The sequence below is a fragment of the Sinohyriopsis cumingii genome, chromosome 12 (genome assembly GCF_028554795.1).
Source record: "Sinohyriopsis cumingii isolate HCF-2022 chromosome 12, ASM2855479v2, whole genome shotgun sequence".
In the NCBI taxonomy this organism is placed as follows: Eukaryota; Metazoa; Mollusca; class Bivalvia; order Unionida; family Unionidae; genus Sinohyriopsis; species Sinohyriopsis cumingii.
This window is the reverse complement of record NC_142972.1, coordinates 95,364,280-95,380,820: the sequence shown is the minus strand read 5'-3', so window position 1 is coordinate 95,380,820 and position 16,541 is coordinate 95,364,280. Positions and strand designations below refer to the sequence as shown.

General features: G+C 35.0%; 1 protein-coding gene across 1 annotated transcript in view; it reads left to right on the top strand.

Moving 5' to 3' along the window:
* Positions 1-5,460: 5,460 nt before the first annotated feature.
* Positions 5,461-16,541, top strand: part of LOC149787023 (cullin-associated NEDD8-dissociated protein 1-like) — a 79,737-nt gene continuing 68,656 nt past the window's right edge. Inside the window, exons 1-4 of the mRNA XM_089977564.1 lie at positions 5,461-5,644; positions 11,801-11,902; positions 12,806-12,873; positions 13,784-13,896. Of these exons, the coding sequence (XP_089833690.1) occupies positions 5,603-5,644; positions 11,801-11,902; positions 12,806-12,873; positions 13,784-13,896 (325 nt within the window). The 5' untranslated portion in view covers positions 5,461-5,602. The remainder of the gene's footprint in view (positions 5,645-11,800; positions 11,903-12,805; positions 12,874-13,783; positions 13,897-16,541) is intronic.

The following is a 16,541-nucleotide window of genomic DNA, read 5'->3' as shown; positions in this document are numbered from 1 at the left end:
TATATAATTTAAATATTTTTTGCCATAAAAATTCCCATATGATATAATTGTAAGCTGTACCGAAAACAACAAAAGCGCATAATAATTTTCTACCTAAATTAAAATATTGAGTTATGAATTCCGGTAATATAAAATTGTTATCAATTATTAACATAGTTTTCCTAAAACCAGGATGAGCTTTGACAAAGCCCGGTAATCCTGCATGCGGTTGTTGTTATTGTAGGGTTTAACGCCATTTTCCCGCACAAGATAGGCTTTACATGGCGACCAGTATAAGTGGTGGAGGAAGAACCCTGGAAAAGCCAGGGAAGAACAACCGACCCACGAGAAGCTACTGGCAAGATTTCTCACAAGCTCACTTTAGCCGTTCCTGAGAATTGAACCCACACAGACAGAGGTCAGCTGGCAATGAACGGTGAGCGCTTTAGACCACTCGGCCACTTGAGGCACAATCCTTCATGCAAAATCCTAGCAAATAACGTAGATATGACACTCATCAAGCTGATGCTTCTGTAAAGTATACCTTATTACATAACCTTTCTTACTAATAGATCATGTATGATCCTGCAACATCGTTAACATATACCAAAACTTAATTAAATAAATTATCATGGCCGCTGCTTTTACCATTCTTTCGCTATTTCGTGGCTGTTTTCTATTCTACTATCGAAATATCAATAAGCAAGTCATCAAATAAAGCTTGTAACGGAAGGAGTCAAATAAAGGTAACAGCAATTGATTACAAAAGTAAAAAAAAAAAAACAACTACTCTTCTAGCCCTCGTGTTTAAAACAGCAAATTCATACATTTTTGAACCCTGCCATATTCGCCCGCTGGCTATTTTAAGTCATGTTTTCTTACATGCATGCATTTACTTAACCAAGGTCTCGTGAGGTTCGGTGCATGAACAAAACTGATCGGGCATGTAGACATCTGGTAACCATTACCTGTGCATTTGTTATCGTCTGTTACAAAATCAAGCTTTAAGTCCCACCGTTAAAATCCCCTCATAATAAATACCAGCAATAGCTTTCATTAAATGTGATCATTCCATCAATATCTACTATTTGCAATATACACTTCTGAAAGATTGTTTGTCCAATCCTCCATTTAAATTAATATTGTAAGCATTTTGAAACAATAACAAATCTTATTCTGTTCTATATTATTTAGGCGAGAGTCCATCGCTCTCTGAATTGCAGAAGTATTACTGTTGATGGTTCCCTATATAGTTTCTCGAGAGGTCGGTTGTTGTTGTTGTCGTTGCTGTAGGGTTTAACGCCATTTTTCAGCACAAGATAGGCTATACATGGCGGCCAGTATTAATGGTGGAGAAAGAACCCGGGAAAACCCCCAGAAAGAACCACCGACCCACGAGAAGCTACTGGCATGCTTTCTCACATACCCACATTGTCCGAATCTGAGACTCGAACCCACGCAGACAGAGGTGAGATGGCAGTGATCCGTAACGGAGAGCGCTTTAGACCACTCGGCCACTCGGGGCCCCTCGAGAGGTCGGTAAAGCAGGCCATACTGAATTATTGATATGTCCAGTAAAGAGACTTCAATACAGCAGGCTTTGCCACTTCTACCCATCTCGTCTAATTCCTCATCTAATTCTGAAACATATATTATACAGTGTGTACTGTCTTGAGTCCCTTAATGATAACGCTAGTTATATATTGGTTAGTGTTTGCTTATTTAAGCTTTTGGGAGATGACCCACATCTTCTGTATCTTCCACATGATGTGTGGTCAATATACTCAAAATACCGCTCCTTTATTAGGAATCCTCTAAGATAGAAGAAAGTTGGTATCTTCTTTGCTCCTCTCAATCTGCCAGCTGGATTCTTGTTCCAGTATGCATCTTAGCGAATCCTTCGTCGGCTATCATTTTGTACTTACTAATATTTACTTGGAACGTTACTTCGTATTTGTCTTGTATTTCCTCTCTTGGAAGTTATAATTTACTACAATTAAATGTAAGCCTACCATATTTCTTTCCATCTCTAATTTTTATATGGCATAGCCCATTTTACTTTTACTTCTTTCCGTGTTATCTCAGTCTCCCTTTCTTTTAGTGTAGGTTCATCCGATGCTTGCTATAGGACATAGTTTCCTTTGCCTATACTTGGCAACTCCTCTCTTTCATGTAAATTGAATTCCTCTTATTAAGAGGCTTGCTAACATGATAACTGGACGGGGCTTTCATTGATATCAATTTCCGTCGGGTTTATATCTTTGGCTCCCGGTATCTTGTGAGACTTAATTACACCACCCATTCCCAGGTCATCGTTAGTTAGTATTTATGTTCGATAGAAATCACGGAGTTTTTCCGAGCCATCTTTTTTTTTTTTTTTTTTTACCAGAGTATAACTCAGTTTCAGTTTGCATAAATATGCGCAATTTATACTGCTTTGCCATTTATATTATTAAGTCTGTTGTAGACTGTTGAACGAATAGACTCGAATAGGCATCATCCTATGTACTTATACCTAAATCTCATCTAAAGTATAGTCTCAAGGACGCAGAGCAAATCTCTAGGCCAATTTCATGGATGCACGATACAATGTCCAAACATGGCTTTCTATGACCGTAAAAGCACGAAAGAAAAACCAGACTAAACTTTCAATTATTGGTTTCCACGAATAAGGCATAGTACTACTTTCATATGTGCCTAATTCACAGAATGTGGGAGGTCGCGGGTTCGAACCCTGCCGAGCCAAACCAACGACATAAAAATGGTACTAGCAGCTGCTTCGCTTCGTGCTCAGAATAGAGAGGTTATTTAGAACGAGTCCGTCTGGTGTCAGGATAATGTGACTGGGTGGGACATTATGCTGCATGTCTGCGGCATGAAGCCCCAATACTAGACATCACTATAAACTGTCACACTGCAGACATCGTAGCGATATGACTGAAAAATTATGTAAGCTACGTTAGCACATGCACAACAATACATGTTGACGTACGAAATTTGCAAACCCAATAAGGAATATTATACGAATGTTTGTCAACTAAACGTCAGTAAAGTGACACACACACACACACACACACACACACACACACTATATATATATATATATATATATATATATATATATATATATATATATATGTACACTGTAGGAAATAAATATGTACACTGTTGGAAGAATGATTGTGTAATATTTTGCTCCTGTGTATATTTTACGCTTATTGTACGATTTACAGAGTCTACGGATTTTATATTTTTGGGGCTCATTAAAATATTGTTGGTGTTGTTGTTTTTGGTTTAACGCAGTTTCTCAGCACATGATAGGCTATACATGGCGGCTAGTATAACTGGTGGAGGAAGAACCCAGGAAAACCCGGTAAGAACCACCGACCCACGGGAGGCAACTGACATATTTCTTACGTACTCTGATAGGCCGAATCCGAGACTCGAAACCGAGCGGACAGAAATGTAGATGTTGTTGTTGTTGTTGTTGTTGTAGGGCTTACCGTTATTTTTCAGCACACGATAGGCTATACATGGCGGCCAGTATTAATGGTGGAGGAAGAACCCGGGAAAACCTCGGAAAGAAACACCGACCCACGAGAAACCAGTGGCAAGCTTTCTCACATACCGACATTGGCTGAATCCGAGACTCGAACCAACGCAGACAGATGTGAGATGGCAGTGATCCGTAACGGAGAGCGCTTTAGACCACTCGGCCATTCGGGGGCTCCCCGACAGATGAAACTTTAAACCATGCGGCCACCTAAGGCTTCTCCTCAGTAATAATAATAATAATAACAATATCCATTATTTATCCGAGGTGACACAATTAGCTAACATATAGTATACGTTATGGTCATGTCTTGAAAAGACGTTTTCAAGAAATGTACTTGTAATTAAGGAAAATATATAAAAACTGTCAAAATCTACTGCATTAACGATATAATATATAAAGAGTTAATATAAATTATGCATGTTAACATGTTGTTATCACCTAGATAGACTAAAACTTCCACTTACAACTGTTATGCAGTTGTACGGTGACAACAAGTCATTAAAATGACTGATGTTAGCTCGTTAAATATTTGTGCAGATATGATTTTTAACAGCTGACGCATGAGGTGTATGTTTACTCGGCAAGTTAACATTTTCTTTGATCACTTTTCTACTCCTGATTTCAGACTACTAAGTATAAAGTCGAAAATGTGTGTGTGTGTGTATCTGAGAGAGAGAGAGAGAGAGAGAGAGAGAGAATTCATGTTAGACGCTTTGTGTCATCGAAAATATTTAAATAAATTTACTTTCAGAATTCAGGGTTGGGGGTTGGGGTGGGTTGAATTGACCTGTGTTCTCTCAGAAATGATGCTTTCAGCGATTTCGTTATTCAAACTTTAATGTACAAATGCTTTAAAGGAAAAATACCTTATAATTAAATTGCTGATGTTGGCGTGGGTTCAACGCCATTTTCAGCACATAATAGGTTATACATGGCGGCCAGCATAAGTTTGGTGGAGGAAGAACCAGGGAAACCCCAGTAAGAACCACCAATCCACGGGAAGCTACTGGTAAACTTTCTCACATACCCACGTTGTATATGTATGTATGTATGTATGTATGCATTTTTGGGGATTTAAATCATTTTTGGGGATTTAAATCATGCATGCATGCATGCATCTATGTATGTATGTATGTATGTATGTATGTATGTATGTATGTATGTATACATTTTTGGGGATTTAAATCAATATAATATTTTTTTTTTCAAACATACAATTTATAAATTGCACGTTTAATTTTTTTTAAACCATTAAAGAATTTACTCAGCAAAATATATATTCTCAGCAATCACTCGTGAAAATACTATTGCTATCAACTCAGACTGAAAGCTTTGGCCTTCTCAAGTTCAAGTTTAAATTTCTTCCTGACGGTAGTAAATATCAATTATAATAAGATGCAATGTTGTTGGATATTAAATAAGAACTAAATGTAACTGAAGACTTCTATTATGTCCTAATATTTAATTGCAAATGAATTATTAGCTTATATACACTCGTAGAGATTTCCATGAATGAGTCTTATGAAACAATACATTGGTTAATGGCCCCCTCAGTCGTTTCAGAACAATTCACATTTCTGCAATCCAAATCATAACTGTAAGAAGTGGTGACTAATATGATTATATCAATTTATTTCTCGTCCCCATTATTCTGCCAACCGTTGAACTATCCGAACGATTAGTACAGCATTGTCAGTTTTGTGATACAATTACATTCAAATCCGTTCAATAACTTTTCGCTATTTTTAAAAAAACTTTAGTGTGTACTTCACAGTGATAAAGGGAATTTCGGATTATGTGACGACTTCTGTAAATAGCAAATGAAAAGGTCACTATTGGGCGGTTATTTATTTATTTATTTATTTTGGCTCGCTGTAATGTTCCGTAACTGAACCTTGCTTGGTTTGTAGATTAAACCGGAAAAACTTGCCGGTTTGGGCATGCGCAGGCAATTCAGTGATCAAACCTTGCATTTCATATCTTTTTCGAATATTGTTTTTAAATGCTTACTTTGGCATATACATTTTGATCTACCAAGTAATTGAGTGAAAGGAAATATACTCCAGGATGGCGAGCGTTTCGTATCACATCGCTAATCTGTTGGAGAAGGTTTGTGCATTTATTACGCTTCCCCACCCCATGTGATACAGTAAGACACCTCACTTAATATTTATCCTGTTAGTATCGCACTAACAACATAAATGTCATGTGAAGGGTCGTATATTTTAGGATTACCCCCACCCCGTCTATTAACCTGACTTGCGTATTAAACATTTGTGCATGTAATTATTGCTAATTATGCATCCGTTCGCGAAAAATAATAAAGCACACAATAATACAAATAAAACATGCCGCCATGACCTTTGATGGTTTCGCTTTAAATTCATACCAACATGGGTGTCTTATGGTTGTTTAAAATGTATCTATCAATCATACACATACTGTATAACACTAGGAGGGAGGACACATCTCGCATAACCTATTTAAGAATCAACGCTGGCATTTTAAGCTACACTTTGCATAATACATTTGGTACTGATGCTTAGTTGAACTTTCTATGCATACACAAATTTTGACTTTTTACCTTAAGGAATGTCCATTTACCCATAGGACTGGTCAACATGGTATGATCGCCCTTGCTTTTTACGCAATATCAATCATATTGAATATGGTTCCCTTATTAGTTGACTAAAAATCCGGTTATTAGTAATCACAGTACATCATTTTTGACTCCATGTTGCAAGTAAATTACTAAAAATTTAAACAAAAAGTTGCAATTTTGAAGAACAGTCACTGCCTGGCAACCAAACTCAAGCTCATGTATAAATTAATAAATGGGGGAGAGAAAATATGTATATATGTGAAACGGTTCTGCATATAACATGAGATAACATGGAGATAAAGACTGTTCCTGTCTTAGTTATTAGCGATACTAAAAACGATAATCCAAATGATAGAGATAATTAGCGTTACCAAAAACCATAATCCAGAATATATAGTCAAAGCAGCATAGTACTTGGTGTATGTGGACAAATTTTGCTGCATGAAGTAAAAGAACAGAAGCCATTACTAAATCCCGAGTTAAATACAACTATTATAAATAATGCATAAACAGTAGTATGATATGTTGGTCAAGAAACGTTGCGTCCATGACAATGCCATTTTTAGAGATTTAACCAAGCATACATAATTCCAGTGAAAGAACATCACTTCTTCAGAAACACCGATTCTGGCATTAATATGACTATAACCAAATGTCAGATTTCACTGTTACCTTTGATTCAGATGAAGTATCTGCTGCATGAACAACATTGGCACTTCTCTAATTGTAGTCACATTTGGTTCTGCATATAAGAACTTTTTCAACTCCATGGACATAAACAATGTGCAAGGGCTTGGAGTCAGATGACAATATCTGTGCCATGTTTTAATGATGCAAGGTAGTGTCTTGTGCCTTAGTGGTGATGTTTTAGAGAACTATTTGAGTGCCACAATAAAAGGTTCCCATGTGAACTAGTGGATTTCACATATGATGTTGCAGGCATGAAATTCAGTACATTGAAATTATGATGTATCGTTTCAAAATATGAACCTTTGTTGTGGGATGTGTCTGTGTAATAAAAATGTTTTTGCATATCTTATTATCCGTGGGCTGTTGTTTTTCTTTCCGGTGTCTTTGTTGTAATTATACAGGAGAATAAATAGTACACTGTTTGATAGACATGACGAGTTATATGCGTGACCTAATATTTCTGGGTGTTTGCAAACATTTAAAGGTATTTTTTTGGCCTTTGATTATATGTTATTTTGTTTTCAGCAAGTTCATAATGATGTATTTTGTTGCTCATAACTGCTAAAATTAAATAGAGCTGCTTCAAGGAAGTTGTTGATGATGATGTAAAAAAATTATGATACCAAAATAGCCAAAATTATCAAATTATTTTGATCTTATCAATTGACGCAAACATTAAGATAGCTGATTGTGCATGCTGGAGGGATTTTGGTTATTACTGCATTTATATATCTACATTTAGCTGCTCTAAGATAAACTCATATCATAATGCTTTCACTTTAAAGTCAGTCAGTCAGCAGAGGTACCCATGATCTCGGCCAAGCACGTATACTGGTCATACTGTTGCTTACAATTTTCAAATCAGTCATCACACATGTAAATGTACTTTAAAAAACTGCATGGGAGGACACTTAAGTGATGTATTTAAGAATCAGTGATGATATTAATAGCTACATTTTGCATAGCATTATTTTGTGACCAGATGTATTTTAAGCTGGTAGCCATTGTGACCAACACATTTTACCTACTTGGCAGGGATATGTTTGGTGAATAGTTTACTTAAATATGAAGTGATATTTGTCAAGTGTATTACAGACTGCAAATATTGTTATCTAGTTTGCAATTTTTAAATTTATATCTTAGACCCATTAAATACATGTTTGGTCCCTTGGGAATATATTATGCTGTTATTAAATGTCTTTTGATTGATAAATCTGTCTGCTGTTATTAAATGTCTGTTGATTGATACATCTGTCTACTGGGGAAAAAAAGAAATGAAGACAACAAAAGTTTTGAAATTTTTTGCAATGAATATCAGTCCATTTTGAAAAGAAGGAAATCTAATTTAATTTTGAAGGGACAATGAAAAGAGAATTTATCAATAAAGCAAGGATGTAATACACAATGTGTTTAGCATTATACATGCCAAGTGTATGGAAACCGTGTGGAATAATATGTTTGATGCTTTCTTCAGTTTAGTTTATTTTGAAAGTAATTCACATTTATAAAGAAAACAAATCACAATGTTATAAAGTGATATTTATTCACATTTACATTCAGGATGATTATAAAGGGAGTATACCACAAGGTAACCTCCTACCCTCCCCCATACATGTACTTCCACTTCCTTCTGTTGCTTTTAATAAATTTTAATTAGATTTTTATAGGTACCTCTGTAATTTGTGCCCTCATTTATAGTGGGGTCAATAGTTTTGGACCCCGGTGTGCATAAGTTTTGAGGGAGTGGTGCATCACATGCAAGCAAATAAAAATCTGATCTTTCCATTGACCACAAGATGGAAGTAACCGATTTTACAGTATATCATGTGAAGTAAGGGATTGGTATCTAAAAGAAACTATAAGCAGTTATGCAATTGAATAAAATGTGAAATAACTATGCAGGCAGATATATATATATATGGTAAGAATGCAGAGTATGAGTGTGTGTGTGTGTGTGATTTGGATTTTTAACATAGCTTTAAAAAAATGTCAGTCATATCGCTACGATGTCTGCAGTGTGGCAGTTTTAAGTGATGACTAGCACTGGGGCATCATGCCGTAGACATGTAGCATGTTGTTCGACCCAGTCACATTATCCTTCCACCAGGCTGACCAGTCCTAACACTAACTCCCTAATGCTGAGCACCAAGTGAGGCAGCTGTTAGTACCATTTTTGTCTTTGGTATGACTTGGCTGGAGATCGAACCCATGACCTCCCGCATCCAAGGCGGACACTTTAACCACTAGGCCACCATAGCAGTTGCAGAATATGAAACTTGCAGAATGTTGAGGATCACAAATTGAACATGACTTGTTTTTCTTTCTCCCATTAAAGTTTTTGGACTTTACAACAGGCAAGTAAATTATAGACTTTGATCTTTCCTGAATTGAATTTGAGTTTGTCCTGGGCATTGGTCAAGTGGATTTGACAAACTTTGCAGCTTAAGTTTAGAATACCACATTATTAACATTATTATGAATAATGAAGAGATACTAATTTTTGTGCATGTACTCAACTACAATCCTAGTAAAACATACATCACTGTGCTTTACAGTTTATTCCTATTATCCAATTTGATTCCATAGCGAACATTATGAAAATTTGGATGGACCTAGGGTTTAATGTTCGTTGCTGATATGCATTTTTATTATTATACTAATTATTTTATTTGTGAACTTGGTCTCTGGCAGCACTCAAAATTATGATTTGGGGAACAAACCGAAAATTTAGTATCTCATGTGTGCTGTGATATCAGCATGCCCAGCTGGGAAAGCATTTTTCTACTGAAATATCTGTACATGTTTTCTTAATGTACAGCTGTCATTTTTGGTATTAGTAAGTCAGTTTTGTTATCTTAATAATTGCTTGAATTGACAATCTTGTGCATATTACATGAGCTGAAGTTATTGAGAATTGGGTGTGCCGGAATTACTCTCTGACACCTGGATATTTTACTGGAAAACTCCCCAGAATGATATTTGTTTACGTGATGTAATATGATATAGGAATGCAATACATGTAATGTTTATTGAATATTACATCTGTCTTAATAGAAAGCCTGTTTTAATCATATAAAGAAATGAAGTTTAACTTCAAAGTGATGTTTTACAAAAAGCAATCCTGTTTCAATGAACACTTCACAAAATATACACTTTTTCATATCGAATTTCACTTTTTCTACAGTTATAAGGTTTGAGTTAAGACAGAACTCACAAATAATACTACAAGTTTTTTTTTGTTTACAGAAAGCTTTGGTTTAATACTCAAGTCATAATGGTTTAGTGATATTGTGTTTTTTGTTTAAATTTTGACCCTTGTGAGGCGCCAGGTGTTTGTGAGAGGATATTTGAAATCCACTCCCTGCTAATGTACTTTCAGAGACTTTGAATTGATACCTATAAGGAGTATTGACATGGTGATGTCCAGTATTTTAGCGCCTGAAATGCTGCATCTCTTTCTCCCACCCCAGGGCACCTGGGGCTAATTATAAAGAATGCTTTACATGTGTCATGTTGTTTGTAATAATTGAAGAACTGTACCAATGAATATGAATAGCATAATCAAAAGAGAAGAAAGAACATTTTGTGTATTATTTTTATGGTTATCCCCATCTCAGGGCCTCTTAGGATGAGGACAATTTTTAAATATTAATGCTGATCTGTTTTCATTGTGAAGTCACCTGCGAAGTTTCATGGCTGTGTAACGAATAGTAAATGTTCTTATATTTTCAACGGCCAATGTGGGTATGTGAGAAAGCATGCCAGTAGCTTCTCGAGGGTCGGTGGTTCTTTCCGGGGATTTCCCGGGTTCTTCATCCACCATTAATACTGGTCTCCATGTATAGCCTATCGTGTGCTGAAAAATGGCGTTAAACACTACAACAACAAGAAGAAGAAGTTATATTTTCAAGGAATAATAATGATAACAATAATAATATGAATAATATTAGATAACACAGAAAAGCATTTTACAATAACAAGATTAGAATGGTAAATGTTCTTATATTTTCAAGGAATAATAATAATAACAATAATAATGCCAGTTGTGTCCTTAGTACAGCACATAATCTTTAGAAGCTCCAAGTGCTTTATAATATTAGATAACACAGAAAAACAAGATTAGAAAAATAAAAAGACTGTGAAATTACAATAAAAAGCATGCAACAATAATTAAAAATGTAATCATTAAGTCTTTGTGTGTTCTTTAGCCAAAATAGGTGAGGTATAAGAGCACTTTTGAATGAGATCACTGTACTTGTCTCTAAGAGATCTATGTGCAATTTGTTCGATAAAGCTGGGGGTTGGTATGCAAAAGAACATCCACATGTGTGCAATTTGTTGGATAAGGCTGGGGACTGGTATGCAAAAGAACGTCCATATAACTTTGTTTTAACAGTGGGAACAATGAGGTGTGTGTGTGTGTGTGTCTGAAGAGGAGTGCAAGTTTCTAGATGGGGTTATACACATGAATGAGGTCAGATAGGTATATTGGCCTTGAGCCAATCGAAGAAGCATATTATAATGAACATATTTTGTGTTTAATTCTGAATTCAAGAGGTATCCAGTGAAGGTTACAGAGCAAGGGGGAATATGATGGACATGCATGCAAATGGACGGACAAGGAAACAAAACTATATACTGCAACTCTATTATCATCGTAAATTTTGCATCATGTATCAAAAATGAGTTTTACATGGTTCATTTTTAAATAGGATGTATTATTCTGTACACTATTTTATGGTAACTAATTTAATAATTAATGTAACTAGTAAAAGTAGAGATAAATTTTCCATAAATTGGTTTATTTATTTTGGTTATTTTCATCCAAGTGTCACAAAAATAAATTTGTATACTCGAAAGGTTTCTTTTAATAATATTTAAGCTAATGTACTGATGAGACCATCACAATTTCAAAATTACCTTGGCTAGTGCGTTACCCATAGTTATTAAGGATGTAATTTTTTTATGTGCAGATGACCTCCAATGACAAAGATTTTCGCTTTATGGCCACAAATGATCTGATGACAGAATTGCAGAAGGACTCGATCAAACTGGATGATGATAGTGAGAGAAAGGTAATACTAATACAGAGTTTTCCTATATTATGAAGTCCTCTTGACTCTTTAGCTTTGAAAGCTTAAAGCCCTGGAGCAAATTACAATGGGCAGGAGGTTATATCTTGGACAACCGAAGTAAGTTACCAAATTGGATATTTCAGATCCTAAGATTTGTTAATGGTAGCTGCAGATAAAATTTGTCATTGACATTGAATCTCTGTAGCACTGCAAACCCTGTAGATTGCATATTCAAAGAACAACTCCCATCCTGAATGAATTCTCACTACCTCGAGATTCTGTGTTGAAAAATCGCTTTGAAAAGAGAACATTTTCCTAGTCAGGCAAGTGTGACTAGTTTATACATGACAAACATTTATTTAGATAGAAATTATTTTCATAAATGTTTCAAGGAGACAAAGTACTGCACTTTAATGACCTAGATTATAAAAAATATTTCATGGAATTTATTATGTGAATCTTTTACCACCAGTCATAAGTAAAAACAAATTGGAAAGTATCCTTGTCTGTCGGGAAAGCTTATATTAGTATTGAAGAATGAGATTAAAGTACTTGTATGAGCTTGACCGAGACAAATGGCAGGCAGACTTCAGTAGCAAGTATGGACCTTTAGTGAACAAAATTAGCAATGTTCTTCATAGAACATTTTTTTTTTTTTCCATTAAAGAATAGTGGTGGTTACCCCAGAATAATTACTCTTAGTCAATCACTGGAAATTTTCACTCAGCATTGATGTGGAGGAGTTTATTATTAAATTTACTCTGTTTGAAATAAAGTGTTTCCTTCAGTTTTCACATATATCAGAAAACTTTGTGACCTGTTCAGCCTGTTTTTATTTGTAATGAAATTTGAGTATGTTAAAAGTGAACAGTTCTAAGAAAATGTTGATCTTTTATTTTTCAGGTTGTCAAAATGTTGTTGAAACTATTGGAAGACAAAAATGGAGAAGTCCAGAATCTGGCAGTGAAATGGTAAAGACATTAATGAAGAAAATGTTCTGATGTGTCATTATTACTTTGGTGCTGTTTTGGGGTGAAGCTTTCTTTGTCAGTACATGATAGGCTGGCTATACATTGCAGCCAGAATATCTCATTTAGGAGGGACCTGGAAAGATCATGGGAAGAACCACTGACCAATGGCAAGCTTTCTCACATATCTGTGCTGGCTGAGCATGAGACCCGAACCCATGCAGAAGGAAGTGTAATGTCATTGGTCTGTAAAGGCAAGCACCTTGACAAATCTTAGGGATCACTATTATTAATGAGGCAGTCTTGAATCTGATTGACTGAGCTTGTTAACATGCTGGAAGCCATATTTGTTTTATCTGATTTTGATAAAACTTCAGATATAGGCAGATATGATCAAGATTTCGATAGGGACAGATTTCGTATGTATTTAATATTTGACATGGGTTGCAAGATTGTGAGTCTTAAATCTGTTGGTGTCAGAACTTGGGGTTAGATTGAGTTAAAAAACAAACCTTAGTGTTATAACTTTGGGACAAGTTAAGCACTTTGGGCTCTTGGATACACAGATGAGGGTAAAGGGAAACAAACCTTGGTGTCAGAACTGGTAGGGAGTAAAGTAAAAAGGTGGAATGTGTGATGCACAAACGAGGTTAAAGAACAACACTGATAAGGTCATGTTAAGAATGAGCTGCATTTCATATGAAAATACTCGAGATTAAGGCAGAGGTTAATACTTGAATCCATGAAATAACCTTATTGTCAGTAATTTTTAACATGCTCTGCATTTCACATTTTCATAATTTATAAAACAGTTATTACTTGTAATCATTTATTTATAAAACTATGCAGATATTCATTTGTAAGAATTAGCCGAAAATTTTAAGTAATACTCCCATGATATGCTTGTTTTCAGTTTGGGCCCGTTGGTGAACAAAGTTAAAGAGTTTCAGGTGGAAACAATTGTGGATACCCTGTGTACTAACATGCTTTCTGATAAAGAACAACTGAGGGATATTTCAAGTATTGGTAAGAGTGCATATTATCTTTATGATAAGGTATGATATGTGCTTTATAATCCCAGATTGTTGTAAATAATTCTCCTTTTTTATTTTTTTCCTACTATTTAGCAGCAGGTGCATCTTGATTTGGTTCTCTCCATCCATTCATTGAACTTGTTAGCATGATTATGCAAACAACACTTGACATAGACAAATTTACTTGGTCTGGTTAGATTTTCATGCCATATGAAAAATGTTTTTTTTTTCTTCTTCTGAATTTCGACTTCTTGAATGACCTTGTTAGCATAGTTATGCAGAGGCCACCTTATCCAGGTAAAATAAGTTTTATTATATACCACTGTATACAGATGTAGATGTTATGATGAAACTTTCATTCTATTTAAACATGCTTTAGTAAGCTTTATAAGTTTGTTGGAATTTACAGACTTCCGACAGTTTATGCTGTCATTTGGGGCATGCACATTTTATCAACACAGTCTGGTTTGGATAGTTTTGAAATTTTGTGTTTGGGGCTTTGTGTTTTTATTTTTATCTTATGTTTTTTAAAATATTTGTTTTAAAATTTAAATTGGGAAGTCATGTTATGACTTGATTCAGTTTCCTTTGTGATAATACCTTGTAAAAATTGGACCACATTTTGTGGAGCATTTAGTCAAATGTTTCTATCAAGCCATCTGAAAATGACCAAAATATGGTCATTTAAGACATAAAAAAATACAATTTTCTTTAGTTGTACATCTCTTCATTGAAAATTTTTAGATATAAAAATTTCAGCTAAAAAGTAAAGAAAACTGCTTAACTTTTTTTTTTTTTATAAATTATTTTCAAGGTATTTTTTTCTATTTGCAACATTCATTTTAACTCCTATGTGTAAGTGAATGAAATGTGAGGAATTCAACATCGTTTAAAATGTTGACAAAATAAACCTATTGATAACGTTAAAGATTATTTAAATTTTATTTAATTTTCCTGCACCTGAATTGGGGAGCAAGCAGAACAGATCCTTACTGTAAAGTCAAGAAGGCTATTTAATTAGTTGCAGTATTTCTGTTCTGTTTGAAATTCAAGTATTAAAAGCCCCCAGAGTTTTCTTGTGTTTATTCTGATCATTTGCTGGAATGCAGTAAAATGTCATAATGTCATGAACACATCCAACTTCAGACATACAGACAGACTTTATAAGCAATGAAGTTCCCAGAATGTCCAGCTAACCTGAAAACCATTCAAGTCTCCATCATTATCGATATCCGAGTCAAAAATATAAATGTATTAGTTATCTTCCACTCAGTTATTTCAGTGTTTTCAAGATCATAATCCCCACATCTTAAAATATCAATCTTCCACACAAAATTGACTATATTATTCTCAAATCTGCATCCACCAGTATTGACACAATTTTATTCTCCAGATGTCAAAATTCCATTTAGAAATAAAATTTTCTACTAACCAATATCATTATTTCTATTCATTTCATCAAAGTCAAGATCACTAGATGTACTATGTAAAACATCTATTTTCCCTACAAAATTATCTGTACTTTCATCAAAATTAACATCAGCATCTCTGGCATGATATACCACTTGAGTGCTGACCACCATTTTAATCTCTGCACATTGAAACTATGTAATAAAATTTTCATATAACCAGTTGTCATCATCTCTGTTTATTTTGATAAAGTAGATGTAACAAAATGTAAAATTTTCCATATGAAATGCCTTATAGCAGGCTCATAACTGCCATCAGTTGCCATTTCAGATCTCTACTAATATTATCTTATTCTCAGAAGACAGTGCTACACTAATTATTTGATCTCCAAACCCTGCTGTAGTAACAATACTACATTGTCCAACACCAAAATATTGTAGTAATATCACTCTCTTCCCAAGGTAAGCATGAAACACTGCATGATTTCCAATTCTGATATAGTAATAATACCACAGTCTCAATTCAATGTCGCGGGATGACCCTATAATTTTCCAGGCGAGAGTAACACTCAGAAACCTGATGTAGTGATATTGCTACAAGGATCAAGTTTAATAATGCACACACTATTGCATACATACATACATACATACATACATGATGTATTTTTTATATTTTTTATTTGATGCCAGTATAACTGGTGGAGGAAGAACCTGGGATAACTCTGGTAAGAACCACCAACCCAAGGAAAGTTTCTGGCAACTTTCACACAACCCACATTGACCAAACCTGAGACGAACCCACGCAGAGGTGAGCGATTTAGTCCACTCTGCCTCCCGGTACCCCACATACATACATAAATACATACATCGTTTCCGAGGCCTTAAGTGGTCTAAAGCGCTCTCCATTTTGGATCACTGCCATCTCACCTCTATCTGTGTGGGTTCAAGTTTCAGGTTTGACCAATGTGGGCATGTGTGAAAGCTTGCCAGTAGCTTCTCATGGGTTAGTACTCCCGGGTTTTCCTGGGTATTTCCTCCACCATGTATACTGGCTGCCATGTATAGCCTATCTCGTGCTGAAAATGGCATTAAACCCTACAACAACAACAACTACATACTTTCTCGTGCACAGTTAAAACATACATATACTTGCAGTAATAATATAGATAGAATATTGTGAATTTCTTGGACTTGGAATTGTGTTAAATTAGCACTTTCAAGTACAAAA